The sequence below is a fragment of the Capsicum annuum genome, chromosome 4, assembly GCF_002878395.1.
Source record: "Capsicum annuum cultivar UCD-10X-F1 chromosome 4, UCD10Xv1.1, whole genome shotgun sequence".
NCBI lineage: Eukaryota > Viridiplantae > Streptophyta > Magnoliopsida > Solanales > Solanaceae > Capsicum > Capsicum annuum.
The window spans coordinates 221,700,494-221,726,581 of NC_061114.1; the positions used below are offsets into that span (position 1 = coordinate 221,700,494).

The following is a 26,088-nucleotide window of genomic DNA, read 5'->3' on the forward strand; positions in this document are numbered from 1 at the left end:
AACAATTCATAGAGGATGGACCTTAACATCAAATATTGCAAGTCAATTAATGCTGCACTGGTATCAACTAGAGAACTTCCAATATACGATTTTTTAGAGGAAGTTAGATTGATGTTTGGTAGATGAAACTGTGAAAACAGACAGGAGGCATTGTACACACGCACGGATCTTATTGAAAAATTTCAAGCAATTCTCCCACAGAATGAAGCAGAGTGTACACGTATGAAGGTATGATAAAATAGATATAATCATTTAATGTTATATCTTCTTGAATTTTGATATGTTGTATGAAACATATCTTAATATACAAATTATTAAATTCATAACAAATCTATGTGTTGTAATGAAAAAAATATGTATATATTCTGTAGACATATTAATATGCATTTGCTGCTTTGAAAAAAAATACATTTGCTAATCTGTAGTAAATTTTACTGTAATTTTTTTTTTTATAATATTTTTTATGTATTAATATTTTCAAGTTATACCAATCTCAGAGTACGTCTATACTGTCCACGATAAGGAGAAATATTTTATAATTTGTCTAAAGGAAAACAAATGTTCTTGTCATGCATTCCAATTGGATGAGATACTATGTGTGCATGCTTGTGTTGTACTTGATAGCAAGAATCTTGAAAAAGGACCATATTGCTCTAATCTATACAAGCCAAAAACTGTACTGAGAACGTATGATCTTCCTGTATATCCTCTACCACATAAAGATGACTGGGTGATATCTCAGCAAAATTTAGACGAAGTAGTTTTGCCCCCAAAATACAAGCGGCCCCCTGAAAGACCTGCAAAGAAGGAGCGCGGTAAATCAGGAAGAGATATGTTTGGAAAGAAAAGCAAAAATTATTGTAGTTCATGCGGACAAAAAGGTCACAATAGACGTACATGTAGGAAATACAACAAATGATATATTTGATCATGTTTTTAGTGAAAATTCAGTTGCCTTATTTTTATTTTTATTTTGAATTGTTTCATTTTGAATTTTAAACTTTTTATTGATATTGATAATTTGTTAGTGTTCAGATGTTGAACTTTTATGAATTTGAACTTATTAATATGTTATAGTTCAAATGTTTAATTTTATATTATATATGTATATATATACATATATTTTTTGCATTTAAAATATGTTTGAATATGAATTAATAGGAGCCATTGTTATTTTGAAAAATAAATATGTTTACATTAGATGTAAATGGAAATACAATCTGAAACGAACATTAGTATTAACCAGAATGTGCATCTTTCAAAAAATACAAATGAAAATCTGAAAAATACATATGTCTGAATGTGTATTAAGTAGAAACGTATATATGGAAAGCAAATAAAAATACATATGTATTATAAACATTTATGTTCAGTCGAATGGTATGTGTATTTTAAATATACATTTACTCACTGAAATTATAAAATTTATGTTAATAAAATACATTTGTTAACTGGAATGACATATTTATGAGTAATATGTATTTTAAAAATACATATGTTTACTGTGATGGTGATATATATTTTTAAAATATATATCTTCACTGTAATGGTAATATATATTTTGAAAATACATATCTTCTCTGTAATGGTGATATGTTCACTTCATAATTGATTTGGTAACTGAATGTTCATGTAATGTTAAAAGTACAAATGTTAATTGGAGTAAGCATATGTTTGTTAAAAATAAATATGTTTACATTAGACGTAAATGGAAATACAATCTGAAACGAACATTTGAATTAACCATAATGTGTATCTTTCAAAAAATACAAATGAAAATCTGAAAAATTCATATGTCTGAATGTGTATTAGGTAGAAACGTATATATGAAAATCAAATAAAAATACATATGTATTATAAACAATTATGTTCAGTTGAATGGTATATGTATTTTAAATATACATTGGCTCGCTGAAATTATAAAATTTATGTTTATAAAATACATTTGTTAACTGGTATGGTATTTTTATGAGTAATATGTATTATAAAAATACATATCTTTACTGTCATGGTGATATATATTTTTAAAATATATATCTTCACTGTAATGGTAATACGTATTACGTATTTTGCAAATACATATCTTCACTGTATTGGTGATATGTTCACTTCATAATTGATTTGGTAATTGAATGTTCATGTAATGTTAAAAGTATAAATGTTAACATGAATAAGCATATGTATGTTAAAAATACATATGTTCACTGGAATAAGCATATTTATTATTACAAATATGCACATAGACATATACTAACCATGAAAAATTGGAAATTAGACGATTAAAAATCAGAAAGTTAACATAACAATAAAGGAACATTAACATGTCATCTTTGACCATTAAAGTAACATATGAATCCCACATAATATATTCAAAAAAAAAATATCCACCTAATGTTAAATATTGTTAACTTCAACAAATTATAATACAAATCAAATATCAACTACTTCAGTACCTTCTGTTAATTCAGTGATCCGAACAGGCCTCATTGGTGCTTCATCATCACTTTGTACCTTTTCTTTTGCCTCCCTAGTACCATAATCCCACAACAGTGAAGCGTAGCTTATGCGAATTAGATCTGGGTCAAAGTCAACAGATGAAACACGTTCACCAAAAGTAAGACACTCGGCATACGTAACCTATATAAACCACAATCCCTGCAAAGACATACATTAATAAGTAAGAAGTTGTTACAACTTTAATGCATATGTATATATACAAGTAATATGCATACTAATTACTTACAAGCTGTCACTTGGTTGTTGAGGTAGATTCTCCACAATTGAAACACCAAACGGATCCATCTTATCATTCAATTTGTAATTAGGATGATTGTCAATGTCAATACCCTTATTCTTGTAGAATTTACATTCAATGAGACATATAGTTATAACCTTAGCTAACTTTTCAATTTCAGTAAGCACTGCCGCATCATGACCAGCAGCTGATAAAGAATCATATACATAAATGCACCTATGATTGAAAGATATAATTGCAAGAACCCAATGATGTTTGCCCTTTACGTGAACAGGAATAAACATATGATCAACCATATGCTATGGAACTGTAGCATGCATGCGGAATCCACTTACATACTCATTAAGATGATATTTCTTTCCACCAGCAATAAAAGTTGCATCATCCAATTTATACACATCAAACACACTTGTAACAATGTTCATGAAATTACAGTCTACAGTGCTGAACTTATATGAGATATTGGGATCATAGTTGGACTTCTTTCGCAGATAGTACAAGCATACATCAATTTGCTGCCTTATAAATAAATTTCATACTTAATATTAAATAAAAAATAAATAAAATCAAACCTTACATATGAAAATATCATGTACATATCAGTTAACGTATAACATACTTCATATGTATATACAAATATACATTTTCAACTATAACAAAATAATCAATTACAATTATTCATGTTTAACACAGAACTAATATTTATTCCAATATACAAATCAACAAAATAATACATCACTTACCTCATCTGACCACTTTTGGCTAGAAGTACCCATAACGTAGAATCAATTCTTGTCTTCAACAGATAAAATTCTAAAGTTGATAACTGATACTTTTGCCTTTCCCTTCAAATAATGTTCTTCTTTGTTGTTCCTGTTTATTAATTATACATATGAGGGTGTAATTTACATAATCTTAATTTACAAAAATTAGTACTATTAAGTTGTATTCTGTATACCTCTTCGAATGATATTTAAGAAGATCCAAAGAAGCCACGTCATGAACTTGTTGGTGGCTTTAGTGTCTTTTATCGCATTAACTGGATGAGATATGAAGGGATACTTCTGATCGAATGTTCTCCATTTCTCTTCCGTGCTTACTTTATTATTAAGCTATTCAATTAATTATGTAAATATAATCAATTACATAAGATAATGTAGTATTATAGGTAACAATAAGTATACTGCTGAAATAAGTTAAATCATGTCTTAAAACTGCAACAGATGTATTTCTAAAATACATATGAACAAATGCAGAGTAAAAATATCTAAACTATCCAACTTCAAAATAAAAAAAAATAATCTTCAAAATATAATCATATCTCATTAAAAACATTTACAGTTGTTCCAATAATACAACTGAACAGTAAAAAACAAATTCATACTTCACTATCCATTAGGAAAAAAAAATATAAAGTAAACAAATTTGTTAACTAAAAAAATTATGTTAAGAGTACTAACCATCTGCTGAACCAAATTTCATTGTGAATGGTGACTCATTGTATCTAGATGGTCGCCTAATCCTTGAAACATGCATTGACGTTTGTTGTGCTTGATTTGTCGATGGATGTACAATTATACTTCGTTCAAGATTGACATACACAATAAGACTGGGAAGAAGCTCATCCGGAAGAGTGATCTGAGAGTCAGACAAATCTTGATCAACATTGCTTTCATCATTTACTCCCGCAGGAATGTGAACTGCACTCTTATGTTGCTGATCTAACTTTGATTTATCCACATCATTAATCTCTGACTCATGTTGCTGATCGAGATGAATGTAAATACACTCTTATGTTGCTGATCTAACTTTGATTTATCCACATCATTAACCTCTGACTCATGTTGCTGATCGAGATGAATGTAAATATACTCTTATGTTGCTGATCTAACTTTGATTTATCCACATCATTAACCTCTGACTTATGTTCCTCTGGTGTATTTACATTCATCTCGATCGCACCTTCTTTGTTTTGTATAAATTTTATAAAGATCTAGTAAGATTGCATTTTCCAACAAATTAAAAATAGCAATCAATGCACGTATTCTAGATACCTTCAACTCATCTTCAACTTCGACATTGGCTTTTGTTATGGAGTTAAGATCAATGCTTCTAAGGATGTCATCTGAAAATTTGAACTGAAATTCTGATATTTGTGTGTCACCAATTCTTTTGTCAACTGATTTTGTGTTCTACACATGTTCATACAAATTAAATAAAATAATATTTTTGAAGAACTAAAAAACTAACCTATATGTATTCAGCATACCGGAGCAACACATACATCTCTTGCTTCATGCACATCTATATCAGTTTTTTCCTTTCAAAAATGAAATAATAAAAAAATAAAATAAGTATTATTCATCAATATAACTATACCTAACCAAAAAAAGAAAAAAATGCTCTACCAGAACAATGTCATTATCCTCATTATACCCATCAATCTCATTATACACATCATTCATATTATTGCTTTGATATCCTGCCATCTCTTCGGCAACCTGTTTTAATATTATTTTTTATAATGATAAATTAGAATTGTATATATAAAATGATGTTGAATATAAATGTACGGAATTTACTTACCAATGTGCCTTCAGGATTCTTATTAAACTCGTGAACAAACTTTGTAGTCGCTTGATGGAGTGATGTACTCTTAACATTTTCATCCGCTGGTGGCTGATCAGATTCGTTGCCTTTGCTTGTTTCTTCGCGTTTAAAACATGAAAATATAAATAAAAAAAATAGTGAATAACAACTTAGTTGTAAAAAAATACATATGTTGTAAATGTATATACATTGTACCTTATTTTCATTAATTGCATTCATCATCCGATCAAACCTGGAAGACACTAGGCCACAGACATCATTAAACTCTTGCCATACCTAAATTATAAAAAAAAAAATTAGAAATGAAAAAATAAATTAATCAAAAACTTAAACAAAAATTACCTTTTCACAAAACTTATCAAAGACTTCCTTCGAGACAACACCGTCTTCATCTTCAGAACTGAACAAAGACGGATCAGGTGACTGAACCGGAATAGATTTTTTACTGACAGGCTGATTTATGTCTTTCCTATTTCCACGTAGCGTAGCTTTTGTTTGAATTGGCTTGTGAATTAGAGTCCTGACAAAAGGCATCTTTGTAGCACGAGGTGGAGGGGTCCGTTTTGATGCCTGCTCATCTACACCTTTAGGATGTGGCTTCAATTTTTCTTTACAGGTGAAGCTGATGAATCGCCATGATGTTTTTTCTTTGTGGTAAATTGATTTTATCTTTGTGGAGGATCCTGAAAATTATCATCCGAATCAGTGTCATCTTTATTATGACTGGCAGATCCAGAAACAAGCTTCTTCGGTATATGAAAAACTGAAATCTTCTTTCTTGTTGGTTCGATATTCTCAAAAACAACCTACAATTTAAATAACATCATGAAAATAATAATTTAGATGGTAAAATTAATTACATTATAAATCAGTTAACCATGATCCAAACCCATTAATGAATATGCAGTGACAAATGGTATGTTGTATATATACATATACCAGATCAGAAAATATATTAACAAAATAATAAACATCACATACAAAAAAAAAATCGTAAAACTAACCTTGTCATCTGTATCATCAAACATACTTCCTATAAGAGTTTCATATCTTGGACGAGGAGAATTTGTCTTCCAATTCAAAATACGTGGGATTTGAGAATGCACCTTGGAAGCAACATTACGAGGCACGTTTGAACAACACTCGTACAACCAACTTTGAATGGCCAGTGGCATTTCAAGAAGCATATAGAACTTTCCTTTCGGCTTCAACTTTTTATGCAAGCTTCTAGCTAATTCTTCAAATGCAACCGATCCCCACGGATAATTACTGTAGCGACCACTCTCAACCAAATCAAAGTGGAGGCATGGAATAACTACGGTATCAACTGACGATAGTAAGAATGCATGAATAAAATACAAATTAGCAAACTTTAACGCATCTTCATCGTTAGCATTCCCCCAAATTTTGTCAGAAACAGCCGCAAATATATCTTTTTTCTGTACAAAACTCTCACCATCAAAATATTGATCAATAATTCTATTTGGACGCTCTTTGTCAAACACAAATTCATCCTTATTTGTAGCACAATTCAAACCAGTCACCAAAGCAAACTCTCTATGAAGAATTGTGCCCTTTGCTCGAATGACTATGGCACTTGTAGAACTTTCCCTAGTTTCAAGTGACATAATGCATCTCCCTAACAGGGCTTGGACGACACAATCTTTCTTCTTCGTGAAGAAACCAAATATACTTTTACTACAAAACATCTGGGACTGACTCTTTGATAACATTGTCTTAATACGGTCTTCAATGTCATTGACCGTCTGACATCCTATATGAGGAGAAAATTTGGGCAATACCCGTGCCATGTATATTTGATCACGAATGACCTAAACAACAAAAAAATACATTTATAAGACAAAACAGTCTCTTATATGTATTTAAGAAATACATCTTAAAACTAGTTTATACAAAGTGTCTTCTATGTATTTATGAAATACATCTTATACTTATTTTATAAAATGAATAATAACAAATACAACTATGTATGTAAAAAATACATTTCAACAAATAAGAAATACATATCACATTAAAAATCTAATGACTACCAAATACAACTTAACATCGAATAAAAATTTTAAAGGTAACATAAAAACACATATCTAAACTGTATGTATTTTCATAATACATATTAGAATTATATTTCAACAAAATCATTATGTATTTTGTGAATACATGATTTGTACAATTTTAATTAATAAGACAAGAATATAACAACACATATACAAATTATATAACAAATGTATTTTAATAATACATATTAATACAAACATTCTTTTATATGTATTTATGAAATACATCTTATAGTTATTTTATAAGATGAATAATAACAAATACAACTATGTATGTAAAAAATACATTTCAACAAACAAGAACTGCATATCACATTCAAAATCTAATGACTACCAAATACAATTTAACATCGAATAAAATTCTTAGAGGTAAACATATAAACACATATTTAACCTGTATGTATTTTCAGAATACATATTAGAATTATATTTCAACAAACACATATGTATTTTAGGAATACATGATTTGTACAAGTTTAATTAAAAAGAAAATAATATAACAACACATATACAAATTATATAACAAATGTATTTTCAGAATACATATTACATTTCTACAGTTGCTATTTCATAAATTTTCCCCAAAAAATATATATTATATAGAAACCTAATAAATATAAATATCTTACACAAAATTTAGATATGAAATACATATTTAAAATATATTGTATATAGCATATACAATTCATATCAATAACAAGACTTTCGAATAGTACCACACCTCCTCCACTTTCTCTAGTTCAGATTCAGAATCTGATGCAACGAGACTTGCAATTTTACTACATTCTCCTTTTTCATCCGACTTTTTCCTTTTCACTGATTTTTAAAATTTTGTGGGAGATGAAGTTTTTGCCAATCCTTTCCTTTTCATTATTTCCACAATCTTTTCGGGATCGTTACGGTGCTTAGATCTCAACTCTTCAATGGTAACACCTTCCTTAGAGAGAACATTAGTAGAACCCAAATTAAAAACTTCGTCTTGTGTTAAACCAAGACTAAACGGTGGTACTTCATCGGTAAATAAATTCTTCAATTGATTTTCTCTAACTAAACAACTTCGACTTGCATGTTGAGCCATTATAAATTTTAACAGAAAAAAAATTGATCCGAAACACACAATTTTCACAGACTAATATTGAAAAAAAAAGGCAACAACAAACACATTAACAAAAATTAAATAGAAAAAATAACATGCTTTAACTGAAAGAAAAACTTACCTTAAAACGTGGAGATGATATCGTGGGAGAGATATGCGGAAATTGAAAAAAAAAAAGAAAAGGAAGTTGGAGGGAAGTAAATTGGTAAAGTAGAGTAAAAGTAGGGATGTGAAAAGTTTGAGGTGATATCACGCGCTTCTCAAAAAAATTAATAAAATATTGCTATTTTTGTTATTAGTTGTAATTTTACCAAACTATTGTTATTTCTTGTAATTAAAGTCTTAAGGTTGCTAGTTTATGTAATTTTTCCTTTTTTTATGACGATGTGAATAACAGTATTTGTTGCTGACACCTAATAATCACAACTTACAATATTACTGTTATTATAAAAGGTAGTTAATAATTTATTAATGATTTTCATTTTGTGCAATGATATATGATCTTATTTTGTGTATTTGAAGATATGAATAATTTTCAAAGTAAGTTGTTCTGTTAAGATGTTTGTTTGATTGATTCTGGCACTACACATACGATATTCAAAGACGAGAATTATTTTTCTCATCTAAACATGGGCAAGATTAATGTTACTATAATTTCTGGTAGTGCTAATTTGATTGAAGGCTCCGAAAAAGCCATTATAATCTTGCCCAAGGGAACTAAACTCATCATAAATAATACTATGTTCTCTCTCAAGTTTCGGAGAAACTTGATGAGTTTTAAAGATATCCGTGAAAATGATTATCATATCAAAACAATTGATGAGATGAATCTTAAATATCTTGGTATCACCAAGAATGTCTCTAGCCCAGACATGTGTTATAGAAAAGTTTCCTGCTTTATCTTCTGGCCTGTATGGGATAACGATTTGTGCAATTGAGGCACATTCTACAGTAAACCGGAAGTTTACCAATTCCAATACTTTCGTACTTTGCCATGATCGTCTGGGACATCGTGGATCTATAATGATAAGATGAATCATAAAAAATTCAAATAGGCATCCGTTAAAGAACTTGAAGGTTCTTTCGAATGGTGAATTTTCATGCAATGCTTGTTATCAAGGCAAGCTAATTGTGAGACCATCGCCAACAAAAAGTGGGATTGAGTCCCTCACGTTCTTGGAATGCATACATGGGGATATTTGTGAACCCATTCACCCACCTAGTGGGTCGTTTAGATACTTTATGGTCCTAATAGATGCTTCCTCTAGATAGTTTCATGTGTACCTTTTGTTATCTCGCAACTTGACAGTTGCAAAATTGTTGGCACAAATAATACGATTATGAGCACAGTTTCTCGATAATCAAATTAAGTCTATTCGGCTTGATAATGCTACAGAATTTTCATCCCAAGCATTTAATGACTATTGCTTATCGATTGGGATAAGAGTGGAACATCATGTACCCCATGTTCACACTCAAAATGGCCTTGTTGAGTCATTAATTAAACGTCTGTAGTTGATAGCAAGATCATTGCTTATGAAAACTAAGTTGCCCACTTCTGTTTGGGGTCATGCAATTTTGCATAGTGCAACACTTGTTCGTCTTAGACCGATAAATTATCATAAATTTTCTCCGTTGCAATTTATTTTGAATCAAGAGCCTAATATATCTCATTTAAGAATTTTTGGATGCGGTGTTTATGTGCCTATAGCACCACCAAACCGCACAAAGATGGGGCACCAAAGAAGGTTAGAAATTTATGTTGGGTTTGAATCACCCTCCATTATTCGCTATCTTGAACCATTAACGGGAGATATGTTCACTGCTCGATTTGCAGCTTATCGGTTTGATGAGATAGTTTTTTCAAAATTAGGAGGGGAAGATAGTGACATCAAAAGAGAAATTTCTTGAAAAAATCCATCACTATCTCATCTTGATCCGCATGCTTCTATTTGTGAGCAAGAAGTACAAAAGATTATTCATCTGCAGAAAATTGCAAATCAAATGTTAGACGCATTTACAGATTTGAAAAGGATCACTAAATCACATATTCCTGCAGAGAATGTCCCAATTCGAATTGATGTCCCTAAAGGACCATCCACTAGTGTCATAGCTAATGAATCTAAACCACGCTTGAAGCGTGGTAGACCATTAGATTATAAGGATTGAAATCCTAGAAAAAGAAAAACATAATTCTTTTGGTGTAAAAAGGGGTGTGACAACGCCTTATTGCACAAGGATTTTCACAACGACCTGGTGTCGATTATAACGAGATATATTCACCAGTTATGGACGTAATAACATTGTGTTATCTTATTAGTTTCACTATACATGAGAGACTTGAAATGCATTTGATGGATGTGGTAACAACCTATCTATATGGATCACTTGATAATGAGATATACATAAAAATATTCCGAAAGATTTAAAATGCCGAAAGCATATAGTTCAAAGCCTCGAAAAATGTATTCCATTAGATTGCAAAGATCATTGTATGGTTTGAAGTAATCTGGACGCATGTGGTATAACCGTCTTAGTGGATATTTATCTAAGGTTATACAAATGATGAAATTTGCCCATGTGTTTTCATAAAGAAAACAACGTCGAAGTTTTTTATACTTGCTGTCTATGTCGATGACATAAATCTTATTGGAACACCAACAGAGCTTCAAAAGGCAATTGATTACCTAAAGAAAGAATTTGAGATCTCGGAAAGACAAAGTTATGCCTTGGTTTGCAAATTGAGCATTTGACAAACAGTATCTTTGTCCATCAATCTACCTACAAAGAAAAGGTGTTGAAACGATTCTTATGGATGGAGCACATCTATTAAGTATTTCGATGGTTGTTCATATCTCTTGATATTTTTCATTATTTAGTATCATTAATATTTGGAGAGTAAAATTATATTTTTAAAAAAAATTAAATTTTCAAATATTTTTAGCTAAATATAAAAATATTTTTTTATTTAATAATTAAACATGTATTAAGTTAAAAAGTAAATGTCAACATACTTTAGTAACTTGTTCATAATTTTATAAAAATACCTTATATTTTATTAAAATAAATAAAGTAATATATATATAAAGTAATATATATATATATATATATATATATATATATATATAAAGTGATAATCTTAAGAATTTGAAGGGCAATTGTGTCCTTTTCTAATTTTATCCCAAGAATGAATAATGATGGGATTGTTATCCCACCATATAGGTGGATAACTTATCCCGATACTATTTATTAGTCCCGGAATAAGTTATCCCGAATATTGCAAACCAAATATGCATTACAAATTTTATTCCCGAATTTGTTTTTGTACCTTAAATGAAACAGCTCCTAAAGGTTTAAGGGGAGAAACTGTTAAGATGTATCATATACCATATATATATATATAACGTCTAAATCTAGATACAAAAGAAAGAAAATGTCACTGCTCCGGAAGATCTAAATGGCACTTGCGTCTTTCCGTGCGTCATAAATAATAAATTCAAGAGCGGCCCTATTTCGAGGAGGTTCAATTTGTTAGTATTTAATTTAAATCCTTCTTGTTAAGTTAAGGACAACCAAAGTGATCATTGGATTAAACATCCTGGCCTAGGCAGGCTTCCTGCTTATACATTAAACTAAGTTGTATTAAAATATTTTAGTCTAAGCTGCAAGGATCTTAATTCAAGCTAGCATAGTTAAATCTAGATAAATTATCAGACATAATACTTTAGTATTGATTATATTTATCATTTATGAATGGAGAGTCTTTTATCTCTACTTTCTAGTGTTGTTCTTAATTCATTATATGATCAAACACCATTTTCTCCACAGCTACAAAATCTTCCCTCTGCCTATTGGATAAATCTTTCCACAGAGCCGTACTTTTTTTAAAAAAAAATATGTGATGTCTGAGCTAGCTTGCATAATTTTCCCAAAGTTTCAAAGCCTCAAATCGTTATGGCCTAGTAGTCTTTCTATGGAATGGCTTCTCCTCCTTGTTTCATAACCTTCAAGCAGCACAACACTCCCCCCATTCAACTTCTTAGTCCTAGTTAGAGTAGACATGAAATTCACTGAAGACTTGGATCTTACGGACTTAAACTAAAGATACGTACAATATAGCAATATGACATTTAATGTGATGTAAACTATATCATGTGGGACATCAGAACTAAAGAGTTGTCAAATTAAAAAGGATGCATTTCTTTTAGATCTGATTAAAAAGAAAAGTACTAACAAACAAATTCAAAGGGAAGGAGTAATACTTATAAAGAATGACATCATATTTGCCAACATTGTGAACTAGAAAACACAGTAAAGAACAATGATAGAAATTTTTACTAGCACTAGTAGAAACAAATCCTAAGTGATTATACACATGATTTATCACAAGTATTATGATGGTAAGAATTGAGACACTAAACAATAGTAATTGCTCATAGTCTTTCATAAACAATTTACCAATTTGATTTGCTTATTTGACACTCCTTGGAAACAAGACTCTGTACAATAGACATACTGTCTTTCCCGGTCTCTATGCATAGCGAAAATTTTAGTGAAAATTTTAGTGCATCAAATTATTCTTTATTCTTTAGTTGACACTCTTTGAAAGTAACACCTCGGCGGAGGATATAGAGTGGACAGTACTGGCTCATTTGCTAAACAATACTGGAATCTCTATGAGAAAAAACGAGAATTGAAATTGACAAGCGTTGTTGGACAACAATGTTCGATCGATGAATCCAAAGTACTCCTTCCATAACTTTTTATATGCTTCATTTCTTTTCCTTTCTTAGTCAAATAATATTTTGATTAATATTAAGTAATATTTTGATTAATATTTTAAGATCTATTTTTTAATTAAATTAAAAAAATATAATTTATAATAGTACTTTTTACATAGTTTTTGATTTAAATTTAATTTAAAAAAATAATTTTATTTAATTTAGCTTTGAAATTTAATCAAATTGACTCACGAAAAACGAAAAAAACATATAAAAAGGAATGAAGCGAATATTAATTTATTGAGAATTTACTTCTTCCATACGTCTTTATTTGTCTAGGTTTGACTTGACATTGTCTAGGTTTGACTTGGCACATAGTAAGAAGCAACAGATAAGAAAATACTCTATCAGCTTCAAAATAATTGGCCCTTGACTTGGCACTTCTATAAAGAAAAAAATTATTATGAGTTTATTTTATCAAAGCCTTATTAATTATGTTTTGAAAAATATAAATTTTGAGTACATATACTTTATTTAGTAATTTAAGATAAGAGCGATACTAAAAGAACATAATAATATTCTCCTAGTTTCATAAAAAAAATAATTAAATTGAAACAAATATTTTTCGAAACAAAGTCAACTAAAACGAAATGGAGAGAGTAATATTTTACAATATCTCAACCATAGAATTACAAGTCATTTAAATATGAGCCATGCATATAAAATTTAATAACTGAATTAAAATAGCTACAAAATGATAAAAATTTCATTTTTTCAAAGTGAAAAAGTAAAGTTGGATGAATCTCTATTCTTGTTTCTTTCATGTTTCTTGATTCATCACCTTTAAACAACAAAATATCTAAAAAGTTCTTGCCAAAATCATACACAAGTATATATGGTAGCATGTTATAATTTTTACTTTATTTTTTATAAAAGAAAACTAAAAATTCGCCGAACAGTATCAATAATGAAGAGAAATCGAGATGAATCTGAAAAATCTAATTTTTGTTATATTAAAATAAAATAATTGAAAAAATTGATATGGTATAACCATCCAAACTTTACCATTGACACTCCTAAAAAAATACAATATAAATTTAATCTCATCCTTAATCTTAACCATCCAATTAAGATTCGTCGCTCAAAATTTGATGAAATCTATCTATCTATATATAAAAACAGAGATTCGTCGCTCAAAATTTGATGAAATCTATCTATCTATATATACAAACAGAAGCAAAAAATAACAGGTGTCATCACTACAAAAAACAAGAATTTTCATTAAAAATTAAACTAAAAATCAAAACTTTAAAAACAGTAAAACAGCCACACACACTCACAACAACGAAAAATTATTTTTTTCCAATTGGAAAAATAAGTATTTATCATTGTTACTTAAATATTTAAAAATCCATTTATATAATTTAAATCTGAAAAAATTTCACATACAACACACAATATACACATTGAATAACTTAAAATACAAATTTTTCGTAAACAAGATTTATCTTTTAAAAAAAAAAAAAACAGTATTTATCATTTGTTATAAAAATATTTATCATTAAAATAAAAAAATTTAAATCTCTAAAACTATCACACACAAACACACGCACTACAGTATTCATCACCACAAAAAACAAGAATTTTCATTAAAAATTAAACTAAAAAATAAAACTTTAAAAACAGTAAAACTGACACACACACACAACAACCGGGAATAATATTTTTCAATCGGAAAAAGAAAAGTATTTCTCATGGTTACTTAAATATTTAAAAATCTATCTATATAATTTAAATCTTAAAAAATTTCACGTACAACACACAATATACACACTGAACAATTTAAAATACAATTTTTTTGTAAAAATATTTATCTTTTCTAAAAAAAACAGTATTTACAATTTTAAAAAAAAAAGTATTTATCATTAAAAAATATAAATAATAATTTAAATCTCTAAAACTATCGCACATAAACACACAAACTACAATATTTATCATTTGAAAAAAAAAAAACAGTATTTATTATTTGAAAAAAAAGATAGTATTTATCTTTAAAATAAAATTTCAATAACTATCGAACACACACACGATAATCACTACAAGTCTCCCACAACACTCCCACTACTTAAAACTTTATTTGTCTTACTTTCTCTGCAAATGATAGTTTCAGTTTATTTTTATAATAGTATAACCAAAGTTTCATATACTGTTTACAAGATCTTTCAGTTATGAGCAAGTACTATATTAGATATTTGTACAATGTCATGAAAATTATTGTTGTTGTTTAATATTTTTTTATTCACTTTGTATTATTCAATCTTATTTGTTTCATACTAATCACTACCCCTCATTTTCAGATACCTTTTCAATCTATAAACAAATGGTGTACATAATCAAAATAAAAATGAGAGTAAGATTGAAAAATAAGAAGAAAATTGCAAAAGGCTGTATATTATCTCTAAGTGTAAGATAAAACATCTACCTGTGGATTACGAATAAGCTCCGTGACAATATCATGAAGAGTTAGCCGCAGTTCCTTAAATAACAAAACTGTTTGTGCTGGTGCTGCAACTTCCTAAGTTGCGCAGAGTCTTCACTTTTGATGCCGCACCCGTATCGGATTCTCCAAAAATACATTAGGTTTGATGAATCCGACACGCACCCATTGACATTTTTGAAGAGTCCACGAGGAACATAGGCAACTTCTAGCCATCCATCTACGGTGACTGCCCCAATCTAGAAAAGAACAATTACACACCATTAGGTAGGAAAAGGAATAAAATCAGAGGAGTGAACAGATTAGGTTCATTAGAAGAACTAAATAGTTTCCTACTCTTAACTGCTGGTCCACAACTCCCTAACATTGACATATGAGATAGTATGTATATGATTTTCTGAAAAATGTAATGCTATTACAAGGTCAAAAATCTTGCAAAAACAGGGAGAAAGACAGGATTAGTACCCAACAAGAAGACAATATTTCCTCCGAAAGGAAAAAGTTACAGCTATATTGCAAAATACTACGAAAACAGGGAGAAAGACGGACTAGGAACCAACAAGAAGAAAATATTCCTCATAAGTAAACAATTAATGTACCAACAAATGTGAATGAGTTCCACCCCCTTTTTTTTTTTTTGCATATAACTGCAATAATTAGGAACTGAATTGGTAATTGTATGAGATGTACCTTGAAGGAACTCAGGGTAAGTATGCTACTTTTAAAATAGTACTACTTGATATCAGTTTCCAGAGTAAGAAGAACCTGTCCCCAGTTCTCTTACAGAACATTAAAAAAAAATTATACTGATTGCTTTGGGTTGCACCTGTTTTACTTTGTCCGCCTTTATTTCCTCCTTTTAAGAGAGTACAAGGAGTTAAACACTTAACTTAGCAATGCGTACTTCTACATTGAAAATCATGGACAGCATACCAACGAAAAGGAGGGTGTACAGAAGAATACAATATAAGTATAGCGCATGTTTGTTTTAGTATTTCGTAACAAATGCTCAATCTTCCATGCTAAATAAACAACAAAGCAAATCATAGTTCTCTAACAGTTCAGTGAATTCGGCATTGCTAGAGATTAATAGAAAATGACAAGGCGACAAACCTGGAATAGGTCTTGGCACATTACAATTTACAACAAGCAGCTGAGGAATTACGGAGAAAAACCTGGTCATCCAAAGAACGTTGCAACAGATTAGAAATTTTTTATCATAGGTCAAGAATAGATTTAGAGTAGCATGTATTAAGGGGGAAAGAGCAGCTAATTGACAGTCAAATTTAGCATCCCCCGCACAATAAAAGTCATAATTCATTTTTTTTATCAGGTAAACAATTTCATTAATCACAGCGCCAAAATCAACCATGTTCAAGAAGTAAACCAAATAGTAAAGAACCTACAACACGACACGGTTCTCTCCAAAGGAAACCCAATCTTCTATACAACCCGGCACTACATGTAAAAGTCGTAATTCATATAATAATCAAACTACAAAAATCATACAATAAAGAAAGGAAAGAAAGTGAAGAACATCAGATTCATTTAACTAAGAACAAAGTTTCCAACGTACGACAATAACCTTATTTATACCCACTTAGAACTGCCCATAAAATAACTACTTCACATAAAGGGTTAAAATGTGTTGTACCATTTTATAAAAGAAGCCTAAAGATCGAGATATACTGAGAAAGTTTGCACATCCATGTATGGACAATTACAATCGAAAGAAAGGCATAATGTTTCTTCCCATTATCAAAGGGTTTTCAGGAAGTATATAAAGTAGTGATATAAAACTTTCTTCAGCAAAGTCTATATTGGTGAACACTGAAATTTAATTATTGATTGTTACATTTGATTACCAATAAGAATTGGCAACCAAATTTTAACTCAAACCGCTTTTGATCTAACTCAATTTTAGCACTACTGGTATACAATACTTTTCTTTTTCAAATCACAATGAGTAATCACTTTTCAACAGACACTTAAATTTTAGATAGACTGCATATATTGCATAACATATTACATAATTTGATATGCAAAATATCATCAACAGCCCATATGTTAGATACTTCGATACAATATCAGTAAGAAAAAACAAAAAAGATCAGTCTGAAAGACAAGAACAAATCTATGATGAGTACGTGGTTATAATTCTTACAGCCACATCGACAAAGTCTTTTGGGCGTCTGATTTTAACAATAGAATAAGAGAAGGATCTGCCATCAAAATAAAGTGCAGCAGAAGCATCCTCAGGGGTTAAAAATTCTAAAAGAGCTTGGCATTTCTCCTTGTATATCCGCAGTAGAAGAACAGTAAGCAACACAATTTCGTCCTGCTTACAACAAGAGTAGAAGAATAAAACATACCATACAGCTGATACATGGTTGTGTTACTTGAATGCGATTAACTCCTGAAGACAGTAAGACACTATTAATCCAGTCCAATATATCTTTCTTAGAGCCAGAGTTTGGCAAGTTCTCTATATAAGGCCTTCTCATGGGTCACGTGGCTTGGGTCAGCTGGAAGGAATCAATTGTGTGTATAGCTGACGATAAATAATTATATGAAACACCAGTAGACTTTGTTGTGAATGAACTGGCAAGAAACACGCTAGAGAGCTGGCGCGTATTTGCTACTACAGACTGCATTGAAGACTTAGCACTAGAATAATCAGTACCAGTAAAATGATTCAAAAATTAACACTCAAGAGAGATTCAAATAAATTTATACAACACTTTTTTTGCGACACAGATATTAAATAAAAAAAATTCTCATATCGATGAAGCAATAACAGAGAAAGAAACCAGGGACTTCATTTTCTTTATTTTTGTTGTTGTTGTTGTTGTTGTTGTTGAGGAAATGTCTAGTCCCTACAACTTTTCATCATGCAAATTGATCAATGATAACCTACATAATATTAGAGCAAGTTCAGACACAGATAAACCGCAATGAAGAATATAATCATCAGAAACGAAAGCAAAAAATAATTAAAATGATAGAAGCAGTTTCTTTTTATTTCGAAGGAATAAAAAAGTAAGGTTATTAGTACAATGATCATAACCTTTTTTTTACCAGTAAAAGGGGTCATTTACTGTTGCCTACACCAAAAAAAATACAAAAGAGAAATTGTTAAGTTTACAGAATCATTATATACCCAATTAAAAGAAAATCACTTGAGAAGCAAAGATGCAAAATCAATGCCAAACACAAACACCAGGTTCAGTAGCCAATTGAAAATTATTGTAATTATGACAACACCGATGATAATGATTCCTCAACAATGGAGCATTACAGGCACCTTGGATATCAACGGAGAAAACAAGGTGAATAATTTGGAAACAAGCTGACAAGTAACAAAGTTCTACGGTCGTACTACTTTATTTACTTTCGTATTTCTTATTATTGGGTGAAGCAAATTTTGGGCCACCGTCCATTTTTCTATATTATAGAAATGGCAACTTCTTGCAATTTTAAAAAAGTTTAAGGGTAGTTTAGTCATTAAATATAAGTTCTAATCTCAATTTGATAATTTTTTGTGTATTGTTTTTTGAATCTCATCAAAAATTTTAATGAAAACCCATTCTTTTCTCTTTAATTACCAACAATATCATCTAAGAAATTTACCATAATGTCATCACACATGACCTTGCATATTTTTATGTTATTTTCATACATGTAGGCCCTCTATCTTCCATTTATTTTTCATTCTTAGTATTTATCTTTTTATGTGTAAAATTGTTTCAAATATATTATATTTAAGTAAATTAATTAGTAAGATAGTAATTTATTATAAAAATTAATTATAATTGATACAATTAAATAAATTTTGTTTTTTATTTAATTTCATATCAAACATATAATTTATTTTGAAGAGAAAATTTTGATATGCCTGATTATGTTGTCTGCTTCAACTTCTTCAATCGTGATTTTATTATATTGTCTCTAATTAATTATTATAAGTCATTTATATATTAAAAATATATTTAATTTAAAAAAAAAAAAAATAGACATTTATGACATGTCTATTTCAGTTGCTTCAATCGTAATTTTACTTTTTATTGTATCATTTTAAATTAATTATTATAAATTATTTATATATTAAAAATTAATAATATTTAATCAAAAAATAAAATGAACAATTATGATTTGTTTGCTTCAGCTGCTTTAATCGTAATTTTACTAAATATCACCCCTAATTAGTTATTATAAGTCATCTAAGTATTTAAAGAAGCTCTCCGTCGACTTGTCGGCTTGAGCTATTTGCTCCGTGATTTTACTATATATTTCTAATTAATTATTATAAATTATTTACATATTAAAAATTAATAATAGATAATAAAACAATAGAATAGACATTTATGACATGTCTGCTTCAGCTGCTTTAATCATAATTTTACTAAAGATCACCTCTAATTAATTATTATAAGTTATCTAAGTATTAAATAAATAATATTTAATAAAAATGATAAAATAGATATAAAATTATAAGTTAACTCTTGATGTATTAAAGTAACTTGAATTCTTATATGAGATTTCACTTACTTGTTTTCACAAGTGTCTTTTACAATAATTTTATTATATTATTTCTAATTAGTTGTTGTGACTCATTTAAGACATGTCAGTTTCGCTGTTTCAATCGTGATTTTACTATATCACCTCTAATTAATTATTATGTTCATCTAAGCATCATGTCGTTTAAATTAGAGTAGAAATTTTTTACACAATAATTAAAAATTTAAATTATTTAAGAAATATAATTGACTATCAGTGCACAAACTCTGGACAAGGAGAGTAGCATATATTTTTATAAAATTAAATAAAAAATATTTTAAATTACAATAATTAAAAACTTTAAATATCTAAAATAATTTACTATATTTTATATCTTTAACAATACTTTAAAAAAATACTGTAATTCACAATAATTAACAACTTAAAAATTTAAACGATATAAATATTTGGTTGACTTTTGAAATTGTATTAGTGTCACTTAAATAGAAATAGAAGAAAAATATTATAAATCACAATAATTAAAAACTTAGATTATTTTGAAAATATAATTGACTATCAATGTCACAAAAGTTTGGATAAAGAGAGTAACATATATTATTTAAAAATTACATAAAAATATTAGAAATTACAATATTAACAACTTAAAATATCTGAAAACATATTAAAAGTATGATTGATTATCTAAATTCATTTTGTATCACAAAAATTGAGACAAATAAATATATATTGAGCTCATGCTAGATCCCAGGTGAATCTTAGGATGTATGTATACAATTCATCTTTTTTTAAACTTTGGTTTAAACATATCAAATTAAAATACAAGTTTTAATACAGTTCACTGTACATCAAAAAGTGTATAAGAAATAATGCTAGCATAAATAATACAAATATTACTAATACAAGTATTATTAATGCAAATATTATTAATACATTCTATTAGCATTATTTTTATACACTCTAACAAACGACTCCACATTTGAATGAAAGTAACATATATAAAAGCAAAGTTCAATAAAATATCTACATAAGTATGTTTTATCGTGTTCTCAAAGTCAAATAATTTAAATTAATATGAAAGATGGTAACTATAGTTTTTTTTTCTATATAATTTTTGAAACACTTAAAATTTGAATTTAAAATATTAATTTAGTTTAACTTCAAAGAACAAGTTGACAAATACAAGAGAAGGAGAAAATGAAAACAAATAATATTTATGGCGGCTTAGTAAGAGAATATATAATTATCTTGTAAGACTTGGCTCCTTGCTAAATACTACCAAGTAGTCAATATATTTTGTGTATTCATGTGTTATAATTCATAATTTGAACTAATTAATTTAAGTTACTATACATAATAAAATATCTTAATGTTGGACCCGTACTGACACGGATCATGCTTCTCTAGGTCATATATAAATATTAGTGGAGTAATTGTATTTAATTTCTTATAAAATAGTCTCTATAAGTTTCCTCCCTCATTTTCGAAAATATGTTGTATTATTATGTGCCACAACTTAAAAATTATAGTCTGACTCAATTTTTTTTTTATATTTACAGCGATAAATTATTTTATTATGGATTGAATAACATTTTAGAGTTATGTTACTAAATAAATAAATATATATATATATTTATTTATTTATTTTTATGAAATACTTTTTTTAAAAAATTAAATTGGACAAAGTAAATACAATATTATATGTCAAATTTTAAAAATGATGAAGAAAATTAGTATATTTGGCATATTGTTTAAAATTATACAATTTTTGTTCAATTTAAGTAGGAATAAAAAAATATTATTGCTTTTCAAAAATTAATTTATTTTAAAAATCTTACAATAATTGATAAATATGACCTATATCTTCTTATTTCAGTTACTCTACTCTTATAAAAAATGATTGAATTACCATACAATGCTGATTAATATAATTTGCACTTATTTAATTTAATATGATTTTACAATCTTATATTAAAATCAATGTATTAAATAATTATAAATAGATACTTTAATATCACCCGTGCATCGGGTGATTATGTATACCAGCAATCTAATAAAACATAAAAATTCTAACAATCATGTCAAGATCTCATCAATCCATATAGAAGTATTTGAGCCCGTTTGGATAGGATTAAACTTTGGTCAAACTAGTTTTTAATCTTTTTTTTAACTTTTTAAGGTGTTTGGTAAAACTAAAAAATACTTAAAAAACTAAAAATTGATTAAAATAATAAAAAGGTGAGAAGCTGGATGCCTCAACTTTTTATTTTTTAGATTAAAATTCTTTTAGGTTTGTTCAAAATATTTACCTTTTTATCCATTATATTTTCCTCTAATTCCAACAATATCCTAAACTTGTAGCCCTTAAATATATATTTTTTTTCTTTTTCTCTTTGCCGCTTCGCTTCATCTCTTCCCTCCAATTTCTTTTTTATCTTTCTTCTTTATTTTTATCGAATTCATCATTAATCGGAGGTTTATTCAAAAATTTTATTTTAAAATTAAAAATTATAAATAATTCACCTCATTTATGGTGTTAATAATTTTAAGAACATTTAAGTCATTTAAACAATAAAAAAAATATTTAATATCACTTGTTTACCAAACGCATCCAATAATTTTTTTCTAGTTTCAGCACTTCTATCCAAATACTTATTGCTTAATTTGTAAGTACTTATTTTAAGCTTTTAATCACTTAACCTAAAAAGTTATTTTTTTAAATTTTATCCAAACATGCTCAAGCTAAGCATGGTAAAATTAATAATCTCAACACCCTATGACGTGACCTTATTAAAGTCTACTTCAAGACCTACTCAATTATAAAGCACCTAAATGAATGACTTGAATTCTCAAGTTTTTAGGGGAGGAGCTACCCTTCAACCGAGTCATCCGAACTTCTTTCATAGGAAAATTATGCTATTATATAATGGTTAAAATTATTTTATACATATAAATGTATATATATAGTAGATGTCGAAAAATCTTGGCTCCTCCACCAAGGGCGGATCTACCTTGAAGTGAGGGGTTCATCCGAACTTCCTCAACCGAAAAATAACATTATATATACATAAGCCAAATTTGAATTATACGGCTATAATGGCTTTAATGAACTCCCTCAACACAACTGTAAGGCGTAGCTCAATGGTTAAGGGGGTTCATGTTAATGTTAAAGTCGCAGGTTCAATCGATTCCCTCTTGGAGCTGTTGTTTTAGTTTTGTGAAAACTTTTCGCCCTCCTCACACCTAGCTTAGACCTTTTTCACTCTAATTGGCAATTGGGCCTGATTAACACAAATTAGTTAGCCCATTTAATTCATTTGTGTGTATGTAATATTTAATTTAAACTTATTTATTTTATTTTATTTTATTTTTAAGAATAAATATTGGGTCTAAAATATTTTGTATAAAATTTATTTTTACATAGTTGGAACGAAAAGTATTTCAATACAATATTTTTTGATGCTCTCAGTACTAGTTTAAAGTTATAGCTAGATTTATATAATTTTCAATTCCCCCTCCAAAAATAAAATACATACTATGCATATCTCTTTTTATACGTTTTATGCCATATTTGTTCAAAATAATTTCATATATTTGACTAGTTTTATATAGTATACAAAAATATTGGATTTCTCAACTTTTTCAGATTATTTTATCGAATTACATAGTTCGTTCTTTTGAATTATAATTTACATTCAATATATTAATATTGAAGTTGTTCAATAATTTTTACTTTTATTTTGAAGTACTAAATATATATTATAATATAGTAATTCAATGCTTACACATTTTTAAGAACCTTATTTTTTTTTTTGTAGAGGCTTAGTTTGAAAAAAGAAAAATTAAAAATAAAATAAAACTGCAAAATGAAAGTCAGAAAAAGATATAATATTTTGTAAGAAGGGCTCGCAAAGCAAAGCTGAGAAGAAATGTTAAAAGAACATGATAAGGCAGGTAAAGTTTAGCGGATATCTACTTTGTTTTTATAATGTAATTTTTTATATGCTTACTTCTTTATATATCGAACCCCCTGAACAAAAATTCTAGATCCACCACTGCATGTTTTTGAAGGTCTCCATTTTTTTTTCCCTGAAGCTGGGTTCTATATGTGTTATTGTGAAAAAGAAAATCATATATATTGTTAGGTTTGAAGTGTTCTAATATTTTCCCTGCATGATGAATTATAAGTTGTTGTGGTCATTTGGTCAAGTTGCCTATGCTCCTCTTGAACTGATCAACCATTTAATATTTTATTTTAAATTCACGGATTCTCTTTGATAATGGGTTCTTTATGTTAATGATGCTTTATTATCCATAGTTTGATCGGGGTTGTTTCACAGTTTCGGTTATGGTTCTTGTGAACTCAATAACTTTATCCAGACATCGTATATATGTTTAGAAATTTCCTAAATATCTATAATTATTTGACTGTAAACTTAATTATTTATTATTTTCTATATTAAATTGAAGTCGATGAGCGAATTTAACTTCAAATATTGGATCCACCTATGATACTAGTAGATGAGTCTTTTGAGTATATACGTACTGCTTGTTGGCTTAGACTCTTTATCCTCTGTCAACAGACAAACACTTGTTGTATTATGGTTACTTTCATGTCATTCCGGCCATACGGAGTTCCATAAGCTACCATTTTCATGAATAATAAGGTACAGGTTTTGCAGATATAAATTATTCTCTGTAGGTATAAGTTTTGCCACTATATGTCATTGTTTTCGTATTTGTTTTATTTTCCTCACTATCTCACTTACATAAACAACGGCATACCCAGTATATTCCAAAAATCTCACTTGAATGAAAGAATAAAGAAGTTGGAATTAAAAATATCTATTTGTTTGGACATAATGAGGGTACAATTATGACCAGAATGAAAGTACGGAAAGAAGTTCGATCATATTTGGTCGTGAACATTTCTCGAATAAAGGTTGAATCTTCTATGAAACTGCTAATCTAATTCCTTCATGCATATCAGATGATTTCACAGTTGGGAATTTCCCACTGAAGGCATTGAAGAAGTTGAGCCCGATGCCAATATAAGCAGTCGCTAGATGCATACGCAATGTCTCACTCATTGATGATACATCGTATGTATGGTGGTTCTGCCAAATCAGATTCATCAATCGAGCAGTCTTGTCTAAGGTGTGTGTCAATTTCTGCCTGTGCTTTCCTTAAAATTTCTGAATTTATAGATAAAACAACATATCAAAGTGTAATCTCATAAGTGGAGTTTGGGGAGGGTGATATTTTCTTTCCTACATTATGTTTGTAACTGCTTCATCTGTGTAGTATTCGAGGTCTGTTTCCTGTAAATCTTACAAGACTTACATGATAGTTTTTCTCTTACCTGCTACAGCCTCTTCTGAAGGAAAAGAACCACCAGTACAGTTTAACCGATGATGCTTGTCACACCCCTTTTTTGTTCGAGGTTCGAGTTCGAAGGGGTTTTTCAATTAAAGTGACAGTATTGAATAGAGATTAGTTTATTAACAGAGTCGCCACTTGGAATTGTTATAGTGTTCCAAGTCACCTTATTGAATCCCTAATAAAAAGGAAATGACTTTATTTTTGGGCTGCGAAAACAGAAGACCGGGTAAGGAATTCTTTTGACCGAGGGGAAGGTATGAGGCACTCCTCGAGTCCCGTGGTTCTAGCACGGTCGCTTTTATTGACTTATCTTGATTTAAATTATTTTTGATAAATTATGCTAAGACTTAAATTTATTCATTTTTTTATATATCAAAAATATCTGTCTACATCTCTTCTATTAAATAAATCGATGAAAGTTAATTTTAGAAAAAATA

General features: G+C 28.7%; 1 protein-coding gene and 2 long non-coding RNA genes across 6 annotated transcripts; all 3 read right to left on the bottom strand.

The window, feature by feature from the left end:
- Positions 1 to 3,482: 3,482 nt before the first annotated feature.
- On the bottom strand, positions 3,483 to 4,492 carry LOC124897769. Its single transcript, XR_007054711.1, has 3 exons — positions 4,216 to 4,492; positions 3,714 to 3,867; positions 3,483 to 3,628 (listed from the first exon to the last, which is right to left on the bottom strand). It is a non-coding gene; the product is annotated as an uncharacterized LOC124897769 (long non-coding RNA).
- A 149-nt stretch (positions 4,493 to 4,641) lies between these two features.
- LOC124885124 lies at positions 4,642 to 7,164 on the bottom strand. Of its 2 annotated transcripts, XM_047411141.1 has the most exons (6): positions 6,370 to 7,164; positions 5,708 to 6,171; positions 5,561 to 5,641; positions 5,342 to 5,463; positions 5,006 to 5,256; positions 4,642 to 4,880 (listed from the first exon to the last, which is right to left on the bottom strand). In XM_047411141.1, the coding sequence occupies exons 2-5, from the start codon at positions 5,897 to 5,899 to the stop codon at positions 5,217 to 5,219; spliced, it is 435 nt and encodes a 144-aa protein (XP_047267097.1). In that variant the 5' UTR covers positions 5,900 to 6,171; positions 6,370 to 7,164; the 3' UTR covers positions 4,642 to 4,880; positions 5,006 to 5,216. The 2 variants fall into 2 exon arrangements, with proteins under 2 accessions (XP_047267097.1, XP_047267096.1); XM_047411140.1 differs by having other exon boundaries at positions 4,642 to 5,256.
- Positions 7,165 to 8,015: 851 nt separating this feature from the next.
- Positions 8,016 to 19,152, bottom strand: LOC107867204. 3 transcript variants are annotated; one of them, XR_007054713.1, is made up of 6 exons: positions 19,059 to 19,152; positions 18,822 to 18,858; positions 18,127 to 18,667; positions 16,868 to 16,929; positions 15,740 to 15,993; positions 8,032 to 8,373 (listed from the first exon to the last, which is right to left on the bottom strand). It is a non-coding gene; the product is annotated as an uncharacterized LOC107867204 (long non-coding RNA). The 3 variants fall into 3 exon arrangements; XR_007054714.1 differs by having other exon boundaries at positions 8,016 to 8,373; positions 18,822 to 19,152; XR_007054712.1 differs by lacking the exon at positions 18,822 to 18,858 and having other exon boundaries at positions 18,915 to 19,152.
- Positions 19,153 to 26,088: the final 6,936 nt, after the last annotated feature.